This window comes from Pelodiscus sinensis, chromosome 10, assembly GCF_052426305.1.
Source record: "Pelodiscus sinensis isolate ZL-2025 chromosome 10, ASM5242630v1, whole genome shotgun sequence".
NCBI classification, from domain to species: Eukaryota; Metazoa; Chordata; order Testudines; family Trionychidae; genus Pelodiscus; species Pelodiscus sinensis.
In genome coordinates this window covers 8718472-8745248 of record NC_143061.1, presented here as the reverse complement: position 1 = coordinate 8745248, position 26777 = coordinate 8718472, and the positions used below count along the sequence as shown (strand labels likewise).

The 26777-nt window shown below is 42.7% G+C and overlaps 1 protein-coding gene and 4 non-coding genes across 7 annotated transcripts; all 5 read right to left on the bottom strand.

Moving 5' to 3' along the window:
* Positions 1 to 1703: 1703 nt before the first annotated feature.
* Positions 1704 to 10795, bottom strand: EIF4A2 (eukaryotic translation initiation factor 4A2). 3 transcript variants are annotated; one of them, XR_333079.4, is made up of 12 exons: positions 10654 to 10795; positions 9296 to 9341; positions 9076 to 9208; positions 8679 to 8818; positions 7036 to 7204; positions 6528 to 6637; positions 5986 to 6129; positions 5441 to 5578; positions 4697 to 4786; positions 4224 to 4303; positions 3396 to 3503; positions 2463 to 2497 (listed from the first exon to the last, which is right to left on the bottom strand). XR_333079.4 is itself a non-coding variant. In XM_006138476.4 (11 exons), the coding sequence occupies exons 1-11, from the start codon at positions 10680 to 10682 to the stop codon at positions 2353 to 2355; spliced, it is 1224 nt and encodes a 407-aa protein (XP_006138538.1). In that variant the 5' UTR covers positions 10683 to 10795; the 3' UTR covers positions 1704 to 2352. The 3 variants fall into 3 exon arrangements, 1 of the variants encoding a protein (XP_006138538.1); XR_003087218.2 differs by having other exon boundaries at positions 3400 to 3503; XM_006138476.4 differs by lacking the exon at positions 3396 to 3503 and having other exon boundaries at positions 1704 to 2497.
* LOC112543936 (small nucleolar RNA SNORA63) lies at positions 4860 to 4987 on the bottom strand. Its single transcript, XR_003087229.1, has one exon. It is a non-coding gene; the product is annotated as a small nucleolar RNA SNORA63 (small nucleolar RNA).
* On the bottom strand, positions 5752 to 5930 carry LOC112543934 (small nucleolar RNA SNORA81). Its single transcript, XR_003087227.1, has one exon. It is a non-coding gene; the product is annotated as a small nucleolar RNA SNORA81 (small nucleolar RNA).
* LOC112543937 (small nucleolar RNA SNORA63) lies at positions 6352 to 6478 on the bottom strand. The gene has a single exon (XR_003087230.2). It is a non-coding gene; the product is annotated as a small nucleolar RNA SNORA63 (small nucleolar RNA).
* On the bottom strand, positions 6704 to 6774 carry LOC112543935 (small nucleolar RNA SNORD2). The gene has a single exon (XR_003087228.1). It is a non-coding gene; the product is annotated as a small nucleolar RNA SNORD2 (small nucleolar RNA).
* Positions 10796 to 26777: the final 15982 nt, after the last annotated feature.

Here is a 26777-nt window from a genome sequence, read left to right as displayed (position 1 = left end):
GAGGAGTGAAACTGAGTACTAAAGTGTCAAAGCTAGCAGCTAATCTTACCACCTTCAAATTAAGTATCTGTGGACCTAAGTCCACAACTTCAGGTTGATTTGCCCTGGCCTGTAGTGTTCTACAGCCAGGGGCCTATTGCCCCCACCTGTCAATGTGTGGCTTTTCCCCATCTGGCTGAGTTAGCCATCAACACTAAGGAATAGAATTCCTATACTGCAATTAGTTTATGCAAATGGTATGAACAGGGACAGCCACTGGCTGCACACTGCCTTCCACATCCTAATGATTTACTGTGAAGGTACTAGTTCTCATCAGCCCCTTGTTCTTGAAGCTGGACTTCTAATGCTCCAGTCCTCTGAAGAAGCAGGCTGCACCCATGAAAGCTTAAGATACTATCTGTTTTGTTAGTCTAAGGTGCTACTTAGTTTAAGTCTTTTCCCTGTTAGACTAACTCAGCTACCCTCAACTTCTTGCCTACAGAGTATGGAATATAGGGAGTATTAGGAGTACCAGCATGCTTGTTTTGGGCTTAGCTCCAGCAAGTAACAGCAGCCCTTTCAACTATTTTAAACAGGGCCTCAGTTGCATTCAAGCTGTCTACTCTTTAGGATAATTTTTTTTATATACCTTAGACCAGTCCAAGCTGGGGATCAAGACCCCACACTGAGATTCAAGGAGGTCTATTACTCCTGATTTGTCTAAACTAGTTTTATTTCCCACCATAGTATCCACTTTGCAGAACACTAATTAACACTAGTGCAAGCTATTTAAATTATGGTAGTGTTGCATTACATACAAGCAAGCATTTTACATGGATATGCTTGTAGAAAAGTCAAGCTTTTTTCTCCCCCCACCCCGTAGGGAAGAAAACAAGTCTGTTGGGGTGGCCAACCTAAACCTGAGCCAGAATTTACCAATGCACATTGCCAGAGAGCAACAGTTCTGTCACTAGCACTGATCTCACCACCATTCTCAGCACATCCTGGCCACTGGCAGCTCCACCAGTCTGTGCTGCCTCCTGATTAGTGGGCAGGAGGAAAAGTTCTCCAGAGAGACTCTTGAGGGGAAAGCAGGGGTGTGACAGGCTCAGTGGAGAAGGTAGAAAGTGGCAGGATCCTAGGGGGAAAGGGTAGACCAGGACAGCACCTAGGGCAGAGCTGGAGGTTGAACAGCAAGCATCCTCCAGCCCAGTGGAAAACTGTCACTGGAGGCTGCAGCCCTGGACTTGGTAAGGAGCCACAGGTTAGCCACCTCTAGTCTATTTAAAGCAGTTAGACATCCCATAGACTAACTCAGCTACCCCTCTGAAGTGAACAGGAAAAACCTAAATACACTAGTAGTGCCTTCCAGACTAACAAACAGATGGTATCAAGCTTGTGGGCAAAACCCACTCCTTGCAGTTGTCACTGGACTCCTGACAGTATGAGCTGGGCTTGAAGGCTTGTTATTGGCTTAACTGTTCTTGGGTGATTAATGAAGCTTTACTTACTTTCTGGGTGAAACTAGTTGCATTTTTTACATTTGGTTCTCAGGCCATTTCTGCAGCCCCCTCAGAGCTGGAGAAGGAAAGGTTAAGGACAGCTAGTACTGGTTACTATTCACACACCCAACTTGAGAAATAAGATCAGTGTAACACCCTAAGAGTGATAAGCATTAGTCCCACAATGGAAGTCACTGTCAGTCAAACATTTTACACTTAAAGTGAATATAGAAGCATTTTATTGAACATTCAAACTTCATTAAGACATGTGCAATATGGCAATTTTACTGGGTTTAACCCTAACTTAGACAATATGATTGCTTGCTGGGGCTTCAACAGGGTCCAGATCACTTACCACTATTTAAATACTTTATTGAATAAATACATACCAAACAATAATGCATTTTAATACTCTTTATAAAAAGTTATATATTTTAAAGGCCTTTCCAATTCAATCTAAAGTATAAGTAAAACATACAATAACAGAAGGTATGCTAGTTTAACATAATTGGCTGATTTGATACAGCACTTATATCTTTTAGTCCATAAGTAAATTATCAAATGATAAAGAACATCTAACACAACCACTTCTATTGAACTAGGAAATAAATTTCTAAGAAAGGAAAAATTTACAGACCCCATGACTTTCCACCCAACCCCAACAGTCTAACCCTAAAGTGGATAAAGCCAATGGCTTTCTCCACAAGAGCTCACGACAATGTCGCTTCGCTTATCAAAAATCTGTATTTCTGATACGTTATGAGCATTGAGACAAGATTCAATATATCCCCAAAGAAAGCACAATGCACGTTGTGAATCGCCTATTCAGCAACAGCGAGCACTGCATTCAAAAAACCTCTTATCCCAGGGATTAAATGAGATCAGCCACATTCATTGGCATCTCCTCCACTGTAGTATTGTAGAAAGTCTCAATATCCCGAAGTATTCTTTTGTCCTCTTCAGTGACAAAATTTATAGCCACACCTTTCCTGCCAAAACGACCACCTCGTCCAATTCTGCACAGAACAGAAGATATTAAGACATTTCTAAGGAGATACCCTCTTATAGGAATTTGAGAGATTTATGTCCATTATAGAGAGATCAGACTAGATGATCACAATGGTCCCCCCCTGTATGCCCAGTAATCTATTGAACATATTTGTAACAGCCTCAATCCACTTATGTTCAAAATGCTAAGATCCTTATCTGCCAAAGGCCAGTGTATCCTTATTTGCAGTGCTAGTTGCCAATCAAAGTTATATTTGGCTAAAAAGTTAGCAGTTAGTGCCAACACCTTGTTAGAAATATCCAACCTATGAAGAACACAGTAGAGAAAGATTACTGTTTTGGCTGCAACATAATGGTGTAGCTCTTCTTGATGTTGTGGACATCCAAGTGCAAAATTATTTCAACTCCCCACTCTTGCACTTTTGAGAATGGCTTGCAATAAGACTTACACAGCCAGTCACTCTCCAGCCACTCATTCATTTCCCAAGCATGGGCAGAGCTTGGTCAGCCTAGCACACAGATCAATAATTCAAGAACATTAAAAATCAACAAGATTTAAGTACCATTCCATCAGATTTACTCCAATTATGTTCTGTAATGCAGAACAGTAGGTACTATTTCATAGCAAAAACTTTTTTTAGGATTTAAGATGCTGTTTTCAGTGGGAAAACTTAATAGTTTGACAAACCTAAACAAAAAAAATCATAGCTTTTGTGTAACAGTTTTAAGAGATATTACACCACATTAGTTTTAGTTAGTTCACAGCCCACCACAGTTCTGCCTTCCATCATGAAAAAAACTGGACAATGTGAAACACCTTTTCCGTAATAACTAAAATGCACAAGAATGGCTCATGACAAAACTTAAAGTGAATAATCATGACAAAAGAAAAACAAATATAAATACCAACTCGCTCTTTATTCAAACAGTGTGCCGTTTACGAATCCACGTCCTAAATTAGGTCAACGCCGTTTCTGAGCACCATCTTGTGTCATCAACTGCTGCTATCGACTCCTGTATTTTTTTACATCAAGTAACAGAGCACAGTTTACTTCATTTAAGGACAAAGCCACTAGAAGTATTTAGCTAAGCCTACGGAAACAAAAATTTCTACCGGAAAAAGAACCATCACAGAGGAAATAATCCCACTATAAGAGGAACCACCAAGAACAAACAATGTAGTCACAAAACAGCACAATTAGACCTCTCAGGAATTCAACATATACTAACTGAAGTTGCTAATATGGAAGCCTACTAGCTGAACAGCAGCAACACAGGAAGTTAGCTAAGACTTATACAGTAAGATGTGGTGGACAAACTTTTCTAATAGTGTTCATTCATGCCAAGTCTAGTTATTTTGTTACAATATCTGCAACTCCACAAGATAATTCAGCAGCAGATGCCAATTGGACTAGACCTCAGCAATTAATGGATCTGGTAACAATGCTAAGACATCTAAGTTTTCCCACTGCTTTGTTTCATCGACTAACCAAGAAGCTCTGCCCCACCCCCATTTCAGAATTACGGAAACAGCTAAACATTAAAGCACAGATAGGTATGCCCTTTCTGGTATGGCTGGATACACACACACTATTCCAATTTTGCACCCATTGAGTGAGCCAAGAAAACCAAGAGTGGTAGATGTTGCCCAAGTTATGCAGATAACATGTAAAAAAAATGTGAAGCAATGAAAATACGAGAATCATTAAGTGATGCAGTGCTGCAGCTACTAACCTGTGAATGTAGTTTTCACGATTGGTCGGCAGGTCGTAGTTTATAACTAACGAAACCTGTTGCACATCAATGCCACGAGCCTAGAAGCCAATACAGATTCTTAATACAAGCCTATACACTTCACAGTTAAATAATTTAGTCTGTTTTGTTGACCACATTATAGTGATGAACTACAACTGTGTAGTGCATAGTGGAGTGTAGTCTTTACTCTTCCAAGAGCTTGAGTGGTTTGGTCACAGTAACCTTCACCAAATTCAGAAGCTTTTGGCAGCAAGTGTGCACATGCTGAACTAAAAGACACTGGACAGGTGCAGTATTCAAGTAACTAATATATTGGGGGACATGGATTAGGATTCACATCACATTCCTCCATGGCAGATGTAATAATCAAGCAGTGGATCAAATTCAATGATGAATCCTAGTCATGTGCCACCTGAAGTACATTGTACATATGCTAAAAGATTGATATTTACCAACAAGTCAGTAGTGATCAAGACACGGCTTGATCCTGATCTAAACTCTCTCATGATAACATCTCGTTCCTTCTGGTCCATGTCACCATGCTGGAGAAATTTAAAAACATACTTTTACAATTCCAATATTCCATAACAGGTAAGTCTGTTTACTTATTTTAATATGTATGAGACCAAGCGTCCCCATCTGCTATGGGATTAAGACAGGCAGGGATAGTATGAAACATTTTGCTTTGAGCAGGGGGAACGACAATACAGCACTTCACAGCTACATTGTAACTTAACCTGCTTCTCATTTAAACAGCACTAGTTTTGATGCCCAGAGTCTGAATCCATCTGTTCAGCACTTTAGTGCAGGGAACCTTTAGCTTGAGGCTACAGACCCATGGGGTGGGGGGGTGGTATGTGGAAGAAAAAAGGTCAGGCCACACAAGTGGGAAGCGAAAAAACCTGAAACCAACCACACCTTACTGATGTGGTCCCTTATTGAGAAGGAGAGACACTCTCCCACATTTGTCTTGCACACCAGCACCTACAGGGCACTGTGCTAGATTGTGCACTCCAGCTCTGTGGGGGGAGCCCTTAGCCTTGGGGGATGGATCCAGCAAGCCAGTTCCCCATCCCTGTTTTAGTAGGAATTGTTTGATTACACGAGTGAAGTGGAGATCAATATATTTAAAGCAGTCCTAAGGAGGACACAAAAGCACAAGATGTCTTAAGATTAAGCAAAACATCAACTCTTACCAGAGCAGAGACCGTGAAGTCCCTTGCATGCATTTTCTCTGTAAGCCAATCCACTTTTCTCCTTGTATTCAGGAAAATAACAGCCTGTGTAATGGTCAGTGTCTCATACAAGTCACAGAGAGTATCCAGCTTCCATTCCTAAATGAATTTTATATACATTTAGGACAGAATTTAATTTGAAACCCTGTGAGATTTTTCTTAAACTGGGTTTTGGGAAGGCAAGAAGTACAGAAAAACCAATTACAGTATTTCAGTATGTAGAATTATGCAGCTACAACATATGAAACCAGTTTATACTTAAGTGTCCACATAGATATTGCACCAAATCTTAAGACCTAGGACACTGGACATTAAGAAAGAGGTCCACCCAAGTCATTTTGGATCTAGTGCATTTATTCTTCTTCTTATGTGTACTCTGCTAGCATTACTACAAAAACTAAGGCTCAGCCCTGGTTTCTGTAATTTTAGCACAGTGCTTGAACAAGAAGGTGAAAGGACAAGAGTTCTAAATACTGCCAGGCTAAGGAAATGAAGTGAGCACCTACCTCTCTTTCAACATTAATATAGAATTGTTTGATACCCTCCAGGGTCAATTCTTCTTTCTTCACCAGAATACGTATAGGATCTCTCATGAACTTTTTGGTCACTTCCAACACATCCATTGGCATTGTGGCCGACAGCAATACAACCTAAGAAATACAATTTTAGAAGCCTCTCTCCTCCATTTCCACCATCAGGGAAATACCAATATTCAGAAACTACACTAATCAGAAACACTAATTCTAATGATACCATCAACACCAATATACAAGAGGGCAATTTGTGCAATATGAGCACACAAAAGAAAACAGATCGCTAAGTCTTATCAATTGATTAATATTAATCTTAACACTGGAAAGTAAAGACATTACATGTATGAGACCAAGCGTTCCTGTCTACTGAGAGATCTAGGCAGACAGGTATAGTATGAAACAATTTATTTGAGCAGGGGGAACGACAATACAGCACTTCACAGCTACATTGTAACTTATCCTGCATTTCCCAACACAAGCTGCTCATCTTAGTTAGAAATGAACTCTGATTTTACCTGAATATTTGTGCTTAGCTTTTGAAAAATTTCATAAATTTGATCTTTAAATCCACGGCTCAGCATTTCATCTGCTTCATCCAAGACAAACATTTTTATCCATTTAGGTGCTAGGAGAAAGGGAGAATGTTCAGTGCATCTGAAATGGCTGTGAATTATAATCTCTCTCCTGAAGTGAGCGATCAGTATAAACTTTTATCATCATTTCTAAGTCAGTCCCGAAAGATGGTAAAACATCACTTCACTCAATTTTCACACCCTGCTGGTTGTGTAACTCATGTAGTTTCAAACATTAACTTTCTCCAAACTGTTGAATAGGAATATTTTTAAAGGAATATTCAGGTATACATCTACTGCCTTTAATGAGCAGTAGTTCCACAATTATTTACTTGTGAAATTGAACCCCAGAAATTAAAGCCTGCTTTCTTTGTATTGTCAATTGAAACTATCAGGAACCCCCGCATGTGAATATACTGGTTGCAAAAGTGAAACTAAATTCAGTACTTACAAAGATATCGTCTGTTTAACATATCAAACACACGACCAGGAGTTCCAACAACAATGTGTGGAGCCTCAGCCTGAAGCTTCTGCATCTCATTGCGAACATTTGTGCCACCAATACAAGCATGGCATGTTGCGCCCATATAGTCACCAAGAGCCAGAATTACTTTTTGTATCTAAAATAAAAACCTTGAAGTCAGTACTTCCAATGTGTTAACTTTCTCTAGGTTCCAAAACGGATTCCTATAATTCACTATTCAGTTCTGAACAAGTATCATGCACTTGCCTGGTATGGTAACTTAGTCAGAGTTAGTACTAAACTCCCCAAAATGTATTTAAAATATTAATTCAAGAGTACCACCAAAGGCATAATCAACATGTTAGTTTCTTGGGATGAATTTATACTAGTTATTTTCTTACCAACACAGTTCTATTATCAACTGCACCCTAGAACTTTTCCTTCAGATACGATAAGGAATTTTCTTTCATACAAGCCAAACTGCAAAGTTCCAACAGAGTTGAGAAAGCCATCTCTGGTGACATGCACTAGCAGAACAGCTTGCCAGCCAAGCCGAGACTTGTTTTTGGTCAGACAATCTACTCAGCTATGTGGTAAACTCATTGCTTTGTTAGGCAAACAAGACCCTCAGTGTTAAGGCCAAATGATGCAGGTAGCAGCACCTGCAAAATACCCAGTTCTAGTTAGTCTCATTTTGTGAAGGCAGTGGCAGAGTAAAAATATTAGTGAACAATCTAATGAGAGATATCCACTAAACTGACTAATCTAGCACCATAATTTTTCCTCAATATCTTTTAGACTTTGATCAATTTGGGGTTTAGAATCATCTTTGGACAACTATCCAAGCATAGCAAAACTCTGATCTTTGATCTGAGGAAGCCAAAGATATCCTCACTTGAGTGCTAAGCAAATTTTTTGTGTTGTATAAAATGGTCTGCAATTTGGTTTTAAGATTGCTATTTATACTTTCACTTGTATCACTAAACCATGAATCAATGGATTCTTAGAACCATTTAACATTGAATCCTGTAATTTTAATCTGGAGAGCCACGAAACAGCTCCACTTTAAGATGAATAAGTTACTTGAATCTTTTGAGGGTGAAGTAAACATGCGAGGAAGCATGGGACAGACACCACAAGACAATGATCATATGTGCACTGCAGTTTTCATGTTGCACAACTGCACACTCAAATGCATTGTTTCCACTCAGAACATATTGCTTATTTAAATATTTTTACCCCGCCTTTCCATTTAAAATATTCAAGGCGGCTTACAAAAACAATAAAAAAATACAAATATTAAAAAATTTATCACTTTATCATATCATTTTTAAGATTTCGCCATTTGCTGGGAGATGCCCATTCAGAACTACACAGCATATCAGCTGTTACCTGCACCATGTCCCAGCATCATCTCCCGAAGTCACATCTTAACTCCCTCTTTACGTGGATAGGGAAAACCTAAAACAGAAGCTAGTCTGTTTCCCCATTACACTCAAAGCAACAAGGATTCTGAATGGATATTAGAGTTACAGATTCCTTTAAAAAGATCTGTTAACTGTCCTTCACAGTTGTGAAACCCGAAACCTATGCAACGCGCAAGCAGCTTTTTTTAACTACACTATCAATACCTGTTGAGCCAGTTCTCTGGTAGGGGCCAATACTAGTGCTTGGGTCTCCTTGAGATCAATCTCCAATTGCTGCAGGATGGAAATAGCAAATGTGGCTGTCTTGCCAGTACCTGACTGAGCTTGAGCAATCACATCATACCCTAAAAAAAGTAGGATATATATTTACTCCTCCCACAAGTAATTCATATTTAGTTTAATTCTATTCCTTTTGAAGTAAGTGATCAGCAATTAAGACCTCTCCATTCATCTCCCTTGATCAAGCAAGAATTAAAAGTAGTATGCCATCACCACACTTAAATACAAGTGCATAAAGTACATACATTTAAAAAGGACCTATTTTCTAACATGTATATCTGCTATTGATGACCAGACATAAGATTTTTTTGTGCTTGCCTACCTTTAATACATGGAATAATAGCTCTCTGCTGAATAGCTGAAGGCTTTTCAAAACCATAAGCATAAATACCCCTGAGAAGGGATTCTTTTAAATTCATATCATCAAAATTGTCAACAATTTCATTCCAATTGCTCTGTAAGAAGGAAAAGAGGCAGATTATTACTCTATTACCTATGTCCATACTGAATTTGGGTCTAAAGGCTATTATGCTGCTGCTCACCTCAATGACACCATCAGGGTCCATTCCCTCTGGGCCGCCATGGTCTCTGTTGCCAAAAAAGCAGGCTGTTAACACTCTTTGCAGCTAACAAATGCCATGTAGGACAGGATCTCTATATCTTGGATACCACTAATCATCTAATAAACCATCTTGTTAGTCTTTAAAGTGCTACATTGTCCTGCATTTTGCTTGGATACCACTAGCATTTCTCACTCCATTAGAACTTAAACCAGTGATTGATTGATTGATTGATTATGCTAGCAAATGCTTTAGCATTTTGCCAGCCTGGAAACTACATCTCCTTTGCACCTCATTCATATGTATGCCATTACCCCAAGTCTCCACTGTCGCCCGCAGCCAGGGGCTGCCCTGTGCAGGTTTTTTCCTACTGGTATTACTAAAGTGAGATTCATGCTGATTGCACACATTGCCTGAGACCGCCATACACTCCCTCTGCATTCATCTGAGGCACTGCTATGGTTTGAGGGATACACCCTGCAAATTACAGACACATACGAAATTAGCAAAACTATCCTATCCCAGGAAACTGTCTTGGTTCCAAAAATCTTGCAGCCCCCACGGAGATGGAGGGCCAATCATAGGCTTAGGCTGCCCATCGCTGGTGTAAGATCACCTATATATTTCTAGGTGCGGCACACCCCAAAGGGCAGTACGGCACGCAGAGCTAGCAGGCCCCAACGTGCAGCACCTCCCTCGCCGCGGAAGCGGCACGTGGCAGAGGGTGCGCCCCCCCCCCCAGCACTCCCACCCTAATGGCGGGATCTGCTCTGAGCGCTGCAGCACCCGCCTGGCGAGGGTGGAGGCAAGAGCGGCCCGCGCCTGGGCCAGCTCGTCTGTAGAACCCAGAGCAAAGAGTTTCCCGCGGCACCCCGCCTTGCTCAGCCACCACCGGCCAACTCTCGCGAGAGCTCCACCCACCCCCGGGGATTGCGCAAATCCGACTCACTACGCAGGCGGAGGAACGCGCCCGGAGGGCCGCGCCCCTCCCCCTCTGCGTGAAAATGAACTCGCCCGAAGCCGGGTTCAGGAAGCGCCGGAATGAACCAAAAGGGGCGGGAGAAGGGGTTGCAAGCCGAAACGCCATGGCCGGCTTCCTTCGAAGTCGAATGAGGTCGGGCCACAGGAGTGGGGGTTGTGGAGAGGCGGGTCCCCGCAACGGACAAGCTGCGGGAAGAACTGGCCGATCAGACGAGCGCGAGAGGGACCCACCGGGGCTGGCACTTCCCACCAACGGCAGCGAGCCGACATCGCACACGCTTCCTCCTCCCCCGCCTTCCTTTTAAAATCACCTCAGAACGAAAATAAGACACGAACTCGCCCCCCAAACCCAGGAATACCTGCTATAATCCGTAGTACCACCTGACATGTTCCGGTCTCCAGCCCCCACGTCTGTTCTGCCCTCAACTGAAAAGGCAGCGCCTTCCCGGCGCCGGCTTTATATAGCCATCCAGCTGCCGGAACTCGTTCCGCCCTTCACAGCGGAGGCATATGTCTATCGTCACACAGCCCGAGCCATATACATGCCCCGTTTAGAGTTTACCTGTGTCACGGATAGCCCCACGACCACGGAGTATGATATTTCTCGTGGGGTTCGTGAGGCTGCAACGGCCAAAAGATCGGGCGGAGATGGGGACTCTTTTGTGTGACGCGAAGGCGGAAGGATATTGCAGCAGTTGGCGCTGTGACAGTGTCTCACTCCTTCCTCATCCTGCTCGTGCCCCCACCGCTTGAGCACGGGGTTTCTTTGGCCGCCCGTGCTGCAGACAGCCTCAGAGCGGGAGGGGGAGGAGAGCGAGAGTGGGGGAGGGGGGAAAGAGGAGCGGGGTAGCTGAGTCCTAGAGAAAGGGGCAAAGAAAGAGGAAGGGATCTGGGGGTGGAGGGTATGTGGGTCCCAGGAGGAGAGGGGGAACGTGGCACTTGCTGAGAAGGATTAATGGGTCAAAGCCTGAGCATCAGCAGTGGGGAAGGCCCACATGACAGGATTTTATCACCAGTCTTATAATGCTGGTGCCAAGCCCGAGCTCCAGGAGTCATGGGATTATGGGAGACTCTAGGCATTCATTTATCTCCCTCCTCCCACCCACCAAAGTCTACCCCTTGTGGGGAAAGGCTGGAAAACCATCCTCTGAAAGTCTTCAAAATGAGACCAGCAGCCAAAGAACCCCAAAAAGAATTGAAAGAAAAAAAATCTTTTGATATTTTTAAATCAATCTTGTGGTGTCTTTGGGGTGGGTTGATTGATAGTTTTGAATGCATGGCTTTGGCAATACTGGAGCAAGACAAGGGGAAGGAGAAGCTGTAGAACCCCGTGTGGAAGCATCTCAGAGAACAAATTGCAGGGGAAATGGGGTAGTGAGTTTCAGCTGGCCTGACCAGTTCAGTATATCCCAATTAATGTAAGATATGTTATAATCTGCATCTGTTGTGTAAGATAATATTAGAAAACCCACTGACAGACTGAATCCTGCATCACTTATGTGTGTGAGACCCAAATGACTGCACAAATATGAAAGAAATATGTGATTAAAATGTGTTTGGACCAGAAAAGTCTGGGAAAGTTGGTAAACATTGTTTTTCCAAGCAAAGGAAAAGCTGATGGCTCCATCCAAGTTCAGTTGCAGACATTTGGCAGACATTGACATAACAGAGGTTGGAGGGACCCATCAATTTGTATTATAGAAAGCACCAGTGAGAAAGAATCCAGCATGGAACCTCTCCATTAGATTAATTGCACTTTTCTTTGAGAAAGATACATTTCTAAAGTTCACTGGACTGTAAAAGAGAGGGGCAAAGAATCCCAAGTTATCTTTCGCATAGGAAGAAAAGCAAAGTCCTGTAGTTCCGTAAAAGGCCCTGACAAAGAGAAAATCAACTATGTCTGGAAAGAAGAAACATGGGTAAGAAATCTACCTTGAACAAAGATTGTAGTTTAAGTTTTCATCTCTAGAAAGCTTATTTTTGCTTTTATTTTCTTGTAATCGTTTCTTTATCTCTTGTAATTGAACTCACATAAGACCTATCACTTTTTTATTACATTTTGTTACATAATCTAACTCAGCCCAGAATTAGGGTTGCCAACATTCCTGACCAGACAGATTAGATGCCATTCATGGCAATGGCATCTGGTCTGTCCTACTGGAAAAGCTGACAACCTTAATTTGAACTGAAGTGGTTATTAGTTCTAGGTAAAATAATGAGTTGTGCTTTTGTTTCTTTAAAGGAAAACAAATCTTATTGCTTCTGAGTATTCCAGGAGAGGGCTGGATACTTTTGGCACAGTTTGGGGAAATTTCAGAACTTGGTGTGTGTTGGGGTTAACCTGAAAGTAGTAAACAACGCAGATGGAGACCAGTGTAGGGTTGTGGTAGTGTAGGCTGGCTGCTGGAGTTCTAGCACACAGATACTCAGGAAACTGCATGCTTACCTGCTGACTGTGGGTGTTCAGGCTGTGAGTCACAGCACTTGGGGTTACAGGACAAGTGGTGGCAACCTCTTACGGGTCTGGGTTGAACGCCAAAAGGTCACACTGGCACAATTAGATTTCTAGTTAGAGCTAATGGACTCTTAGATAAAGCTAAAAGATAGTGAACACGCCATTTCTTTCTGTTTAGTTAGATAAATCCAAATATACAGAGTGTACCTTTATGTTGTAAGGAAACCACAAAACTGTATATTTTAATGTTACTAGCAGGCTGTGCCCCATGCTCACTACGCTTACCAACCCCTCCTCTTTCTGACTGCTTTCATGGCCTGAGAGTGAAATAATGTCATTCTGTCACCTGGCATGAAAAACATTTTATATAGAAAGAGATAATGAGGACTAAAAATCCATAGGTAAATGGGAAGATTTCTGTGGAAGGCAGGAGGTGCAAGGAACTAAGTCATCATTTTCTGCATAATTTAATTTGTAATTAAAAAAAAAAATGATTCCAGGCAATAATCAGAACCTTTGTGTCTGCCTTTACCTCATGTGCCTTAAACTTTCCTGATAATTAAACTTCTTTGAAAGCTCATGCACTGGCTATATTTTGAAAAATAGGTGTAAATAAGCAAAGTTATTAATTTTGAATATGGATAGTTATGTTCTAGTTTTGCTCCTATGAGAGCACTTGACCCAATCCACTTCCAACTGATGTCAGAGTGTTTTTTTTCCTATTGATTTCAGGGAGAGCAGGATTTGGCAGCATGGCTCCAACATGCGCAGACCCATACACTAGCTATTTGCATGACTATTTTGATTTATTATATGATTTGGTGATTTATTTCTCATTTGAACGGAGCACCATTGGACTCAACTACCTTTTGGTACATTCATAGGTGTAATATACCCAGGGAAGTTGGCTACAGTAGTTTGGTGGAGGGTAGCTGGGTGAATGGTTTTCTGTTGTCTAAATAAACTGCCAGAGACTGCAGGCAGGCACTTGAGTCTATTTAAGAGATTGCCTGAAGTAGCAAACTAAGTGGGCACCTGCAGCAAATTAAGGCCTGCTGGGCTATTTTAAAAGGATTCTTCCGCAGGTAAGGGAGGGGGAAGGAGAAGAGTGGAGGACTGAGAGGAGGAAGGGGGTGGCTAGAGAGTACAAAACAGTGAGAATATTTGGGTTGAAGCAGGAAAGATTTGCTCAGGTATCAGTGGAGCGTTTGGGGAAATAGCCCAGGGAAAAGGCTGCTATATTGGTGGTAGGGGGAAAAACCCTGAGGCTATGTCTACACTCGTGGCTTCTTATGTGAGAAATATGCAAATGAGGCTAAGTGTAGAATATTGTGGAGCCTCATTTGCATATTTAATGAGCCACCATTTTTAGAGGCTATTGCGCCAGAAGGAGCTGTCTACACTGCCCCTTCTTGCACAAGAAAAATCCTCTTGCACAATGCCATTACGCCGATTATTTTCAGGAATAACTGCATTGCGCAAGAGGGTTTTTCTTGCACAAGAAGGAGCAGTGTAGACAATTCCTTCTGGAGCAAAAGCCTCTTATGCAAAAATGGTGGCTCATTAGGTATGCAAATGAGGCTCGGTGATATTCCACGCTTCGCTTAATTTGCATATTTCTTGCAAGAAGCCGCGAGTGTAGACATAGCCTGACAATGGCTGCTATGTAGGATCCCTGGGCTGGAGCCTGGAGTAGTGGGCAGGCAGGCCCGGGTTCCCCCAAACCTCCGCAAACTACTAAAAAAAGTCTGTTCCTGGGTAAAGGAGGCCAGGATTAGAAGAGGGATTCCTCCCATTTCTTTGACTGCCAATGATGAGAATGGTTCAGTAAGCTGTGACTCTGGCCTCAAGCAAAGATAAAAGGCAGTGTGGAGGACCACAGCGAGCCTCTGAGGCATACAATAACTGCCTAGACATGCAGGATCCATGGGGATCCATGGGGGCCAGAGCATTGCCACATAGGTTATAAGGTCCCTGTAGACTGCAAGCAGCCACAAGCATAAGATATTTGCTATGGTTGTTCTTGGCATGTATACATAGGCAACAGGTGCCTGGAAGGGAGGGGCTGCAGGGAGGGCCATGCAGAGGAACAGGGAGGGGGCATGAAGGGTCACCCAAGTTAGCCATTAGAATTTTGATGGGGGCATAGGAGATCAGTGCACCTCTAAGTGCTGTCATGAGTCACCTATGCATACATTACCTACAGATGATGTAGTCCTTAATTTTTCAGATGCCTACCTGTTTGCAGTAAAATCCTAAACCGAATGAGTCGGTGAGAACTTCCAGAGAATGAAAACAGTCTTTCTCACTACATCAGCTTGGATGGTCATTGCTGTCCACAGATGTATCCTGAGCTTTTTATGATGGGACTACAAGGCTAGATTTATAAAACAAACAAACTCTCTGTTCCCTTCTCAAAGAAACCCTCTTTGTCAGAAAGATATGTAGCGGGGAATCCAATCTTTCCTGCCAAAAAATCCATTGACTTAATTTCACCAAATGAGAGGGGGGAAGAGACTAATTTCCATGATGTGCAAATTAATAAAAAGGAGATTCTCAAGCCATTTTGCATCTCTGGGACACAACCCAAAGAAAGTTCAGGATTGTCACTTTGGTAACCATTCTGTCTCTTTTATAGAAAGGTAACTGACAATGCACTATAGAACGTGTTGCTATTATTATTGTGTTTGAGCAATGTCCCTAGTTGTAGGGAGAACAGCACAGCCAGTTTCTCTTTTTGTCTGATATCTGATCTGAATGTTTTTTTTAAAAAAATGCTACGTAGCACACATGGCTTGCCTGGGGATTATATGTATTTACAGTATTCTCTTGATCAGTTATCACATAGGAATGTGCCAACAGGTCAGTTATTGTCACCTGTCTTAGACGTCCATTAGGATTTATTGTTAACGCTATATAATTCTTACCTATTCCTACCAGACAACTTTAAACCTTAATAATCATTCTAGACCTCACACATCTCAAAAACCTCTTGCCTAAAGACAGAATGAAAGACATCAGCAGGCAGAAGGGATATAAAAGAGTCACTAAATAATTGTTTTTCCTGTGCTACCAATGTTAGGCAGCACAAGCAGAAGTGGGACACTTGGGGACAAGAGCTAGGAAGCTTTGCTCTATGTCAGCCATAAAAATGTTGGAATACTGTGGGGCCATAAAGGTACCTATAGTAGTGCTGCTGACTTGAAATGATAAATTGTCCCCAAATCTGAAATGATTGTGGGTGAGAACAAAGTCACAAAGCACAGCAACTCGTCCTCTCTTATGGACAGCACCCCAAACCGGAAACATCTACTCAGCCATCAGCCTCATGCCCCACAACAGAAACACTTACACAGGAACCAGTCCCTGCAATAAACCTGTTGCCAACTCTGCCCATACATCATAGGATTATACTAATCACATCAACCCTACCATGAAAGGTTTGTTCACCTGCACATCTGCTAATGTAATATATGCCATCATGTTCTAGCAATGCCCCTCTGCCATGTATATTGGAGAAAACAGACTATCTCCATGCAACAGGATAAATGGACACAAATCAGACAAAAATGGCAACATACAAAAACTGGTGGGAGAATATTTTGACATCTCTGGATGCAGTTACAGACTTGAAAGTTGTCACCCTCAAGCTAAAAACTTAAAAAAAAAAAAAAAAAAAAAAAAAAAAAAAAAAGCTGCAACATGAAACTGTTGAGCTGGATTTCATATGCAAGTTTCACATAATCAGAATAGGTCTGAGCAGGGCCTGGGAATGGCTCACTCATTACTATAAAGTAGTAATAGAAATGTAGCCGTGTTAGTCTAGTGTAGCTGAAGCAAAATACAGGACTATGTAGCATTTTAAAGACCATCTTTGTTAGTCTTTAAAGTGCTACATAGTCCTGCATTTTGCTTCTACTATAAAGTAATTTTCCATTTTAGATAGTCTCACCTTCTTATCCACATCTATCCTGATTGAGTTATCTCTGTTGTAATGCTCCCATCTCTTAAAAAAAAAGGAGTCCTGTAGTATCTTAAAGACTAATATTTACTTGGGTATAAGCTTTCATGGGTAAAACCCACTTCATCAGACGAATTGGAGTCTGTGTGTCTATTATCTGTTTCCTTTGTCTTTAACTTCATTCATCTGAGGAACTGAGTTACAGTTCACAAAGGCTCATGCCATGATAAAATTGTTAGTTTTTAAGGTGCCACTGGATTCTTTGTTGTTTTGCTGCAAACTAACACAGCTCTGAAACCTGACATTGAAGTCAGTGGTTTTGTCTAGGAATACAGCCTCTTTCCGAGTTACGAACAAGCTACGGACCAAACACTTGACCGTAACTCGAGCTGTTCGTAACTCGGATCCCATTGAGTTACATGCGACTGCGCTGTTTGTAAGCACGGGTCACATTCGTAACTCAGGGACCACCTTTATGACCGCTCCATGGGAGCTTTGGTCGTAAGTGTGAACGGTCGTAACTCGACCGTTCGCAACTTGGGGAGCAGCTGTATAAAAGAGTAGCCGATGAGTCAACTACCCATAAGCATAGGCTTATTGGGTAGTCAAGTCAACTATTCACATTTCCTCTCCCCCTTTCTGCCTCTATATCAGAGGCAGCAAAGGGGTGGGGAAGCAGGAGCTGGTGCTGGAGAGAACTGGCCTAAAAGCTGGTTCCCCAGCACTGTCTCTGCAGTGTGTGAGCGGGGCTGGCAGGGGAGGCAGAGGTGTAGTGGTGCTGCAGCTCTGCCTGTTCAATGTAGTAAGAGCTGTGTGGCTATTACTGCATTTAAAAGGCAGCGGCACAGTAGTCCAGACCCGGACTGCTTCAATCCTGGCTCACGCCAGGTCCCGGATGTACCCCTGCTGTGGCTGTGCAGTTAAATGTAGTAGAAACTGGGCTGCCTGCACACTCAGCTACTATTGCACTTAAATTGCAGAGCCACAGCAGACCCTTATCAGCTAATTGTGTACTTGATCCAAATTGTATCGAGTACATGTTTGGATTGAGTATATGATTAGTCATTTACTCGCTACTTAACATCCTTAGTTTTGTCATTGGTTTCAATGGAACCAGGATCAGCTCTTTGTCTACTCTGCACTGTAGTTTCCTCATCTGTAATGTGGGAATACCAATACTTCCATCACAGGGGTTTTGTGAGGGCAAATTAAATGTTTGTGAAGAATGTTGAGATCCTTAATTGTAAGATATTTTAGAGTGCAAAATATAATTAGTTAATGGGAGTTGTGTGCATGTGTCTGAAGGCAGAGTTTGTCCTTTAGACTGCAATGCAAGAGGAAAGAAAGCTAGAAAAATTAAGCGACTGCTGATAGTATTTGGAAAGAGTACTGCATTTACATCTGTTTTTGCAGGCCAAGGAAGACTTCTGCACTACCCTAGTGTGCTACGTGTGCATTTGTCAGAAGCAGTCTGCAAAAAATAAGAGTGGTGTTTGCCTCAAAAATTCCAAGAAAAGGTACATTTGAACATATATATTAACTTGAGCACAATCTTGACATTGACTTGTTTTTTTCCTCAGTACAATTTAATCCTTCACGTAACATATTTATTCTCATGTTTGTTCAATTTGGTGTTGACAGATGATATTTGAATTAATAATTGCCAAATTAAATTAACTTCAGTTTGTACCAAAGTAGTCACATAGACTACTACTTATCTAACAACTGCTACCGTTGGGCCTGCTCACAATGTTGATTCCTTTTGGGGTCTTTTGTTTGTTCTGCAGCCATACAAATCTGTCCTACTATTGGTAAAATCTATTGATTATTCATTGGTAATTAGAATTATAATAATTTAAATTGTACAAGACTTCATTGGGGGACTGACAGATTCTCTGGGCCCCTGGGCAAGGACGGGGGGACTGGTTCCATGCCCTCAGAAGGGGCAGGGCCTCCAATGGTGATTTAAAGGGCCTGGGGCTCAAACAACCACTGTTCTCTCCGCAGAAGCAGCAGAGACTATGAGACCTGGGCCCTTTTGAATCGGCAGGCCCTGGGGCAATTACCTCCAATGCTCCCTTAGCAGGCCTGTCTGTAGATACAAAATTGATGGCAACTGTTGAGTGAAGAAAAGAAATCTTGTTACATTACTGTATACTATGAAGTTTAATTTTTGTGTGACTTCTGGTTGCAGTAGATTATACACCCAACATTAATTATGAAATCAAACCTATAAAATAGTGTGCTCTTAAAATTATTTACACCATAATAATATATATTTACACCATAAAATAATAATAGATAACTTTGCTGTTTTAGGTGAAGGCAAAATAACTCAACTTACAAGTGTCTCACTAACTATGGTGCTAAAAAAGTAACAACATATGCGTGAGTGGTTTAATCAGGCTACTGTCAGGCTAAAAGTAACAACTGACTAGGTTTTTATCAATTGGTAAAACACTGTTCAGAAAAGATCAGGGTTTAACGGACTTTCCAGACTTTTATTGTCAGAACATTAAAAAAATTAGCTTCATAACCACCAGAAAAGAAATGACACGAGGTATTCACTTGTCGGAATTGTAAGTTGCTTTTTGCTTGTTCTGCTCTTCATATGTCAGCCAACTAAGGCAAAAGTTTCCAGTCCCTAGGACATTTTTACTTCCCTCACTGAGTATTTTGTAGCATTTAAACAACCTATCACAACTAGTAATGGTTAACAACAAAGTCAGATCACTGCATCCTTAACCATAAACACTATATTCAAAGCCCAAACATGCACTGTCATCATGGGCTAACCTACATTTATTTCTACAGGATCAAAATTTTCTGTTGAGCCTTTATTTTTCTGACAAAATGTGGTGTAGTTGTGAGAGTAGGGAACTGAAGATCAGAACTCCTGAATTCTGTTCCCAACACTGTTACAGACTCACTGTCACAGGAAATTCCATATGCTGTATGAAAACATGCTTATGAATATGACATAACTGGAATAGGCTTTCTGCAAAATGCTTCATGTAAGGTAATCTATTAAATGTGGTTTTCCCATTTGTATGCATGTATCATATTTGTATGTGAAGTTAGAAATATTGAGTATAAACCTGTGTTGTTGCTAAGTGGACCATTAATAGTATCTTGATTGCCCATTGGCAAGAAAACAAGAGTTATGGCTGGTCCTTCCAAGACATGTTGCCATGTCACCTGCTGCTGAGACCCATCTTGGAGGCTGTACTTTTCTACTAAATGGGAGAAAATGTATAAACTGAACATATCACTCCCATTGGCTAGGAATTGTAGCCAATGAGAGCAACATGAGCAGTGCCTGCAAGCGAAGGGCAGTATGGAGCTACTTATGCCACCAGGGGAGCTGTACCAGGTAAGTGTCCCAATCCCCTGTCCCCTCCTACACCTCTCCTCCCACCTAGACCCCACACTCGGAGGGTACGTTTAAACTGCAGTATTTTTTGAAAAGCTCTGTCGCATCCAAGGACCAGTCTGCTTTTCCAAAAAAATTTCAGAAAAGCAGACACTTTTTTTGGCATCTCTGTAAACCTCGTTCTATGAGGAAGAAGGGAAGTTCTGAAAGAGGCTTGTTTCCCAGCATTTGGCCTAGTGTAGATGGGCCAATTGTTGGAAAAATCTCTTTCAGAAGAAAGGCAGAAAAAGATACGCAAATTGCGGTTTGCAATTTGCGTATCTTTTTCCGATAGAACTTTGTAGTGTAGACACAGCCTCAGCCTGCTCCTCCACCCTTTCACCTCCACTCCAGTTGCTCCTGCACCTTACCTCATGCCCAGATCCCACATCCCCCACTCCCAGCCCTCACCCTAGCAGCCTTCTCCCACAAACTGAACTCCCTCCCCTTTTTGGCCCCACCCTAGAGTCCAAGGGGGCCTTACAGAATCTACTAGCTCCAGGCCCCAGAAGCATTAATCAGATGCTGGGAGTAAGCCCTGAGCCCCTTTTATTTTTTGCTTCTCAATTGGCGGCCACGTCTGTGAAGATTTTTTTTCTCCTCGCTTGGGGGCCAGGTCAGTGAGTTTTTAAAATTAATTAATTTATTGCTTTTCACTTGTGTGTGGCCCCCAATTTATTTTTATGTGGGTCAGTGACCCCCGATCCAAAAAAAGGTTCCTTATCCCAACTTAAATCCTACTTTTTATACTTTTTAAAATAATAAACTATTTTTATTTATTAATAAATCCAGACTAAGTAATTGTTATCTAGGGTGGGGGCAAGGAGTCTGTGCATTTCTCTCAAGTCTTTTCTCTGAGAAAGAGGGCAAAGAACCTGAGCTTATTCTGTATAAAACTTTATACAGAATAAAAAAGATTTATTATTTGGTGTTCAGACCCCATTCAAACTGTACTTTTGGTTGCTGAGACAAGACCTTTTGGCTGATCCTTCTGCACAGCAGGGCCAAATCTAATTAAGCTATGCAACTTCAGCCATGTCAATTGCTTAGCAGCTGAAGTCAAAATAGCTTAATGTGGCTTTTGGTGCTTTCTACACAGCAGGAAATTAAAGGAAGATCACTCTTCCTTTACTCCTCGTGAAATGAGGTTTACCATGAGTTGCAGTAAGAAGTCCTCCAGCTCCACATTATTTTGAAACAAAGGCTTGTAGTGTAGATGTACACTATGTTATTTTGGAATAATGTCAGTTATTCCAAAACAATGCTGCTGTGTAGACGTATCCTTCCAGAGCTGATCTGACCTCAGTGTTTGTATTATACTGCCAGGGCTGTCATCCCAGCTCTGTGTCCATACTGGTGGAGGCTGGAGGATCTGGCTCAGCAGAACAGAGTTGAGGCACATCCAGGAGGACAGGAAAGTAGGCGCTGTGGTATTTCAGCACATCAAATGACAATTACAAGGAGATTACACTTACTGTGGGTGAGTAATTATAACTATGCCTCAGTTTCCCTTGGCTTATAAAATAGGACTAACAATCCTTTCCTATCTCACAGGGTTTTCCTAGATTGTGAGTTCAGGGCAGAAATCATGTTTTGGTTGTGTGTGTTCTTATGCTGTCTGCCCCAATGGAGCACCCAGTTCTGAGTGGGGCCGTTCAGTAATACCATGATCTAAATATTAATAAATAACAAGAGACATTGTGGGCTTAATTATCTGAGGTTTATAAAAACTCTTTGAGATCTTTGGATGAAACTGTTGCTATCTAACGCTCTCTATGTATTGTATCTTTTAAAACTGGTTAGTGGTTTAGGTGATAAGTGTGCCCACAGAGCAAAGAGTGTTTCAGCTAAGCTTTCACTAATTGTCTTATGTAACTTGCTAACGTACAGTTTATGGGATGTTTTTGTGGAATGTGACATCCTTTCCAGCTGTCTGTGTGGTAGGACTTCCTAGAGGGCTGCTTGTGCCACACTATGTGCATGGCCTCTGAGCACAATGATCCTGACTGTCCACAGACAAAGAGATGTAAATATTACATGAGATGCAAGGTGATGGACAGTCAGTCTCTCTGTCTGTAGCTCAGGCACTAGGTAATACCTGCTTCCCAGATTTCCTTAGAATGCACTTATACAGACTCAGCAGTGTGATAGGTGCGGATACATGAACATGGCTGTCATAGGGTTATGTTGTGGAAAAAGCTGCCATTTGCACACAACAGTGTTTATAGCAGTGCTTGTTGTAAATGATTCAGAAGGCAGTTTCACAAATTAATTACCAAAGCACAGCACAAGGGCTTGGCATCACTCAAATAATAAACTGCTCTGATGTCTCAGTTTTGGACCACAATCGCCATCCAATAATTTTAAACTTTTTCCTGTTTTATATAGTCACATGCCAAATATCTCTTTGATGTCAGGGAAACAAAACTGAAAAACCAGCAGTCTACCAAACTCCCTCTGCTACAATGCAAATTAGAAGGTGTAGTCTTATTGTAATGTGCAGAACCTTATGCATAAAATGATCTGAGTGGTGCAGCAAATTAAGGAGTTAGCAAGTAGTTACACTGGTAATTATTAGTGCTAACCAGGGCATGCACTTTAGCACAAGATGTCAGAGCAATCAGCAGTAGCCGTAGCCTTTGTTCCTTACACAGCAGGAACCAGAAATGACAATTCTCATTGGACTACAGAAGTACAGGCAGTCCCCGGGTTATGTACAAGATAGGGACTGTAGGTTTGTTCTTAAGTTGAATCTGTATGTAAGTCGGAACTGGCGTCCAGATTCAGCCGCTGCTGAAACTGACCCCCCAGTTCCGACTTACATACAGAATCAACTTAAGAACCCCAAGCATCCCCAAGTCAGCTGCTGCTGAAACTGATCAGTGGCTGATTCCAGGAAGCCCAGGGCAGAGCAACTCTGCCTCGGGCTTCCTGTAGTCAGCGCTGGTCAGTTTCAGCAGCAGCTGACTTGGGGACGCCTGGGGCAGAGCAGCTGGGGTGCTGCCGGGTTGGTCCAGTAGCGCCCAGAGCGGCACTGCGGGACCAACTGGCAGCACCCCAGCTGCTCTGCCACAGGCGTCTGGAGAAAAGCCTAGTCTGCTGGGGGGGGGGGGGGGCGTACTAGCTGCGCCCCCCCCCCTCCAGCAGACCAGGAAGACACGGGCGGCAGATCGAGACGCACCCCGGTCCCGCCGCCCGGGTCCTCCGCGGCTTTGCTCCACGTCTCCCTGGTCTGCTGGAGACCAGCAGACCAGGGAGACAGGGAGCAAAGCCTCTGAGGACCCGGCAGCGGGACAACCGCGGCACGTCTGGGCTGCCCCGCTGCCGGCTTCCCCCAAGGCTTTGCAAAGCCGCGGAGGGGCTTGGGCAGCGGAGCCCCTCCGCGGCTTTGCAAAGCCTCGGGGGAAGCCGGCAGGGGGGCAGCCCAGGTGCGCCTGGGCTGCTCCGCTGCCCGAGCCCCTCTGCGGCTTTGCTCCGCGTCTTCCTGGTCTGTAGACCAGGGAGACGCGGAGCAGCTTTTCTCGCCCCGGAGTACATGGGCGGCGGGACTGTGAGGTCCCGCAGTCCGTGTCCTCCGGGGCGAGAAAAGCCGCGTTCGTAACTGCGGAAGTCGGATCCGCGTAAGTCGGGGACTGCCTGTATATTGATTACTTTATCTCCTGTGTGCTTGTCACAGCACTTTCATTAAAAGCCTCTCATGATGTATGTTTCCGAGTCTCATATAGTGATTTATTTGCTATCATATTTGGTATTTAATTGCACTCCATTCTTTGATTAATATGTAAGTGAGGGAACGTGGGAAATGTCCTTTCTAACCAATCTGTTTCTTTTCTTGATAGTAGATATTCAGTAAGGGTACGTCTACACTTGCTCCCTAGTTCGAGCTAGGGATGCAAATGTAGGCAACCGAAATTGCTAATGAAGCGGGGATTTAAATATCGCGCGCTTCATTAGCATGATCTCGCCGGCGTGTTACTCCGCTCAACAGCTGTTTCAAAAGTGAAAGTGCGCGCCGGGACGCGTTAGTTCGAACCAAACCCCTTGGTTTCAACTAACGTTACTAAAATGAGGAGTAACGTTAGTTCGAACCAAGGGATTTGGTTCGAACTAACGCGTCCCGACGCGCACTTTCACTTTAGAAACAGCTTTTGAGCAGAGTAACGTGCCGGCGAGATCATGCTAATGAAGCGTGGAATACATAAGTCCCCGCTTCATTAGCAATTTCGGTCTCCTACATTTGCATTCCTAGCTCGAACTAGGGAGCAAGTGTAGACGTACCCTAACTTCCCAGTCATGAAATAGTTGGTTTCTCTGCTAAGTACTGTTCTGTAGCTTGTCTTATTATTTCCAAATATACTCTGATGCTCAATTAACCTTGGTCTGAAATTAGAGGACCTTTGCCTGGCTTTACTCCTTTTCTTCCTCCAGGAATGTCACAACTAAATCACTGCTCTCGTACAGGTGTCTCAGTGAACAAAGGCTCATTCAGTTTATACACAAAATATTTAAAACATTTAAGGACCTCACTTGGACATGATATGTTATCTATTGGCCATTGACCCAAAGCTACTAGAATTTTATTTTTCATATGTGTCTGACTAAATCTGGGAAAGCCCATATGTATCACAAATGAAGATTATACATGGTTTATTCTGAGTAAGTTAAAGGAATTTTCTGATGTCCTTTAATGCTTTGTAGTGAGACCATCATCTAGCTAGCGGGAAATACATCTTGGGAATCCTAAATAACAAAATCACTTGCAAAATGCAGATGGAAATTGCATTTGCTAATGTACTGGGCAAACACATCATGCTTCTGTATACTGAATGAGGAGAGTGAAAGTGAGAGGTGCAACGGATTTCTGCCTCCAAGCTGTGGTTGCCATAGAGCTGCTACTGCTGCTCAAGAAAAAGCTGCAACATGTATTTCTTCTGCTGCTGAAGGTAAGAAGAGGGCACACAGCAAAGACTAAGGGGAGAGGGAGAGCCATTCGGTGCCCTTCCTGGCTAGAAAAAGGAAATTCAGTTTTAGTGTTTGAGGCTGAAACGCTGGTGAAAAACACCAGAGCTCTCTGAACTGTTTCATGTGACAAGAGTGAGAAGCCCGCTTGTTCCCCACTCTCCGGAGGAAACTCCGCAAAGGAAAGAGGGGAGAGGAAGAGCTGTGACTTTATCATTTAGATACTGCTGCTGTGTCTGAGAATTACCATTTGACACTGCTGTACAATAAATATTAGCCTAATGAGCAAAGGCAACTGCGAAAGCAATCCTGTATGGTGGATCGGCAGCCAGAAAATGTAATGCTGAATACCCCATATAATCTTGAACATGTCAGTGCTGTGTATATAAAGAAGATTTAATTGCTGTTTGCTGTTATGATTACTAATTTGGAGTGTCTGAGATTATAATACAATTGGTACCTTACATCAGTCTTTGGAGATGGCTTAGATTAGCTATAAAGAGAGTGAAAAAACATTTCACTGCTAAATATTGATGAATATTCAAAAACACCTTTGTTGGTGGTTGAGAGTCAAGAAGTGGCTTCAGACTTGCAGAGTGAAATTCTGCCAAAGTGGTTGAGATTTACAGTGTACAGTAGTCCTCAATGAGCCTTCCATAAGCCGCTGTTGTTGAATTAGCCACAACTGCTTAGACTCTCTGTCATGTCAAGCAGTTATTTGCACACCCTCCCCATTCCTCATGAGCCCTCACTGGTCCTCCATTCCATCAGAGATCCATTGCAGGCAGATTTAGCCAGGTGTGTTTTTGCAGCAGACCATATAGGATAGGAAGTTAGGTCCTTCACCTGCTAAAACCCGTCAATGCTGCTCTGGTAGCTTAAAGGGGCCTTAAAGATGGCAAAAGCAGATCTAAGACTATTTCCAGCATTGTGGCAGTGTGCCAATTCCCCATGCCACCCTGAGTGTAGTGGCATGGGGCATACTAAAATGTGTCCAAGGCAGGTGGAATCTAATGATAATTTGCTGCCATCTTAGACCTTCTCCTTCTAGGACCTCCTTTTCTACCGCTCTGCTCATTAGGACTGCCTTGAGTCTTGATCTCCCCCCCCCCCCCCAGTCATCAATGGGACCTCCTGTTTCTGCTGCTGTTAGAGGGAGAGTGAGCAGAGCATTGTGCATTCCTGTTATTCTGGCCTTTGGAGCAACCAGTTGACCGCGTTGGGGAAGCTACTGTAAGGGTATGTCTACACACAGCAGCTGGGAGGTATAATTCCTAGCTCGTGTAGACATGCATGGCTTTGGTGGCTTAGGTGGCCTAGGCTAGCTACCCCAGGAAGCACCCAAGGGCTCGAGCGGGATTAGTGTGAATTAGGTGCCCAAGTACAAGCCTGTCTGGGGTTTAGATAGGTACTCTGAATGTTTGCCTTTGTTGAAGCTCATGGTGCCATGTCTGCACTGCTACTCTTTAACCTAGTTAGATACAACTACACTGGTATGCCTGTCTGAGCTATAATCATACCTTCCTTTGAAAGGCCTCCAGTGCCTGAATAAAGGTTTTTAGTTTAATAGTTTTAAGATTGCTACAGTGATCCAGTTTGTGTTATCCCTGGGCACTTTCTGTTTTATGAAGCAAGCACTAGGGCAGCAGATACTTTACGAATTCATGGGGAATGGGGGCATATCCTGATATGTCCT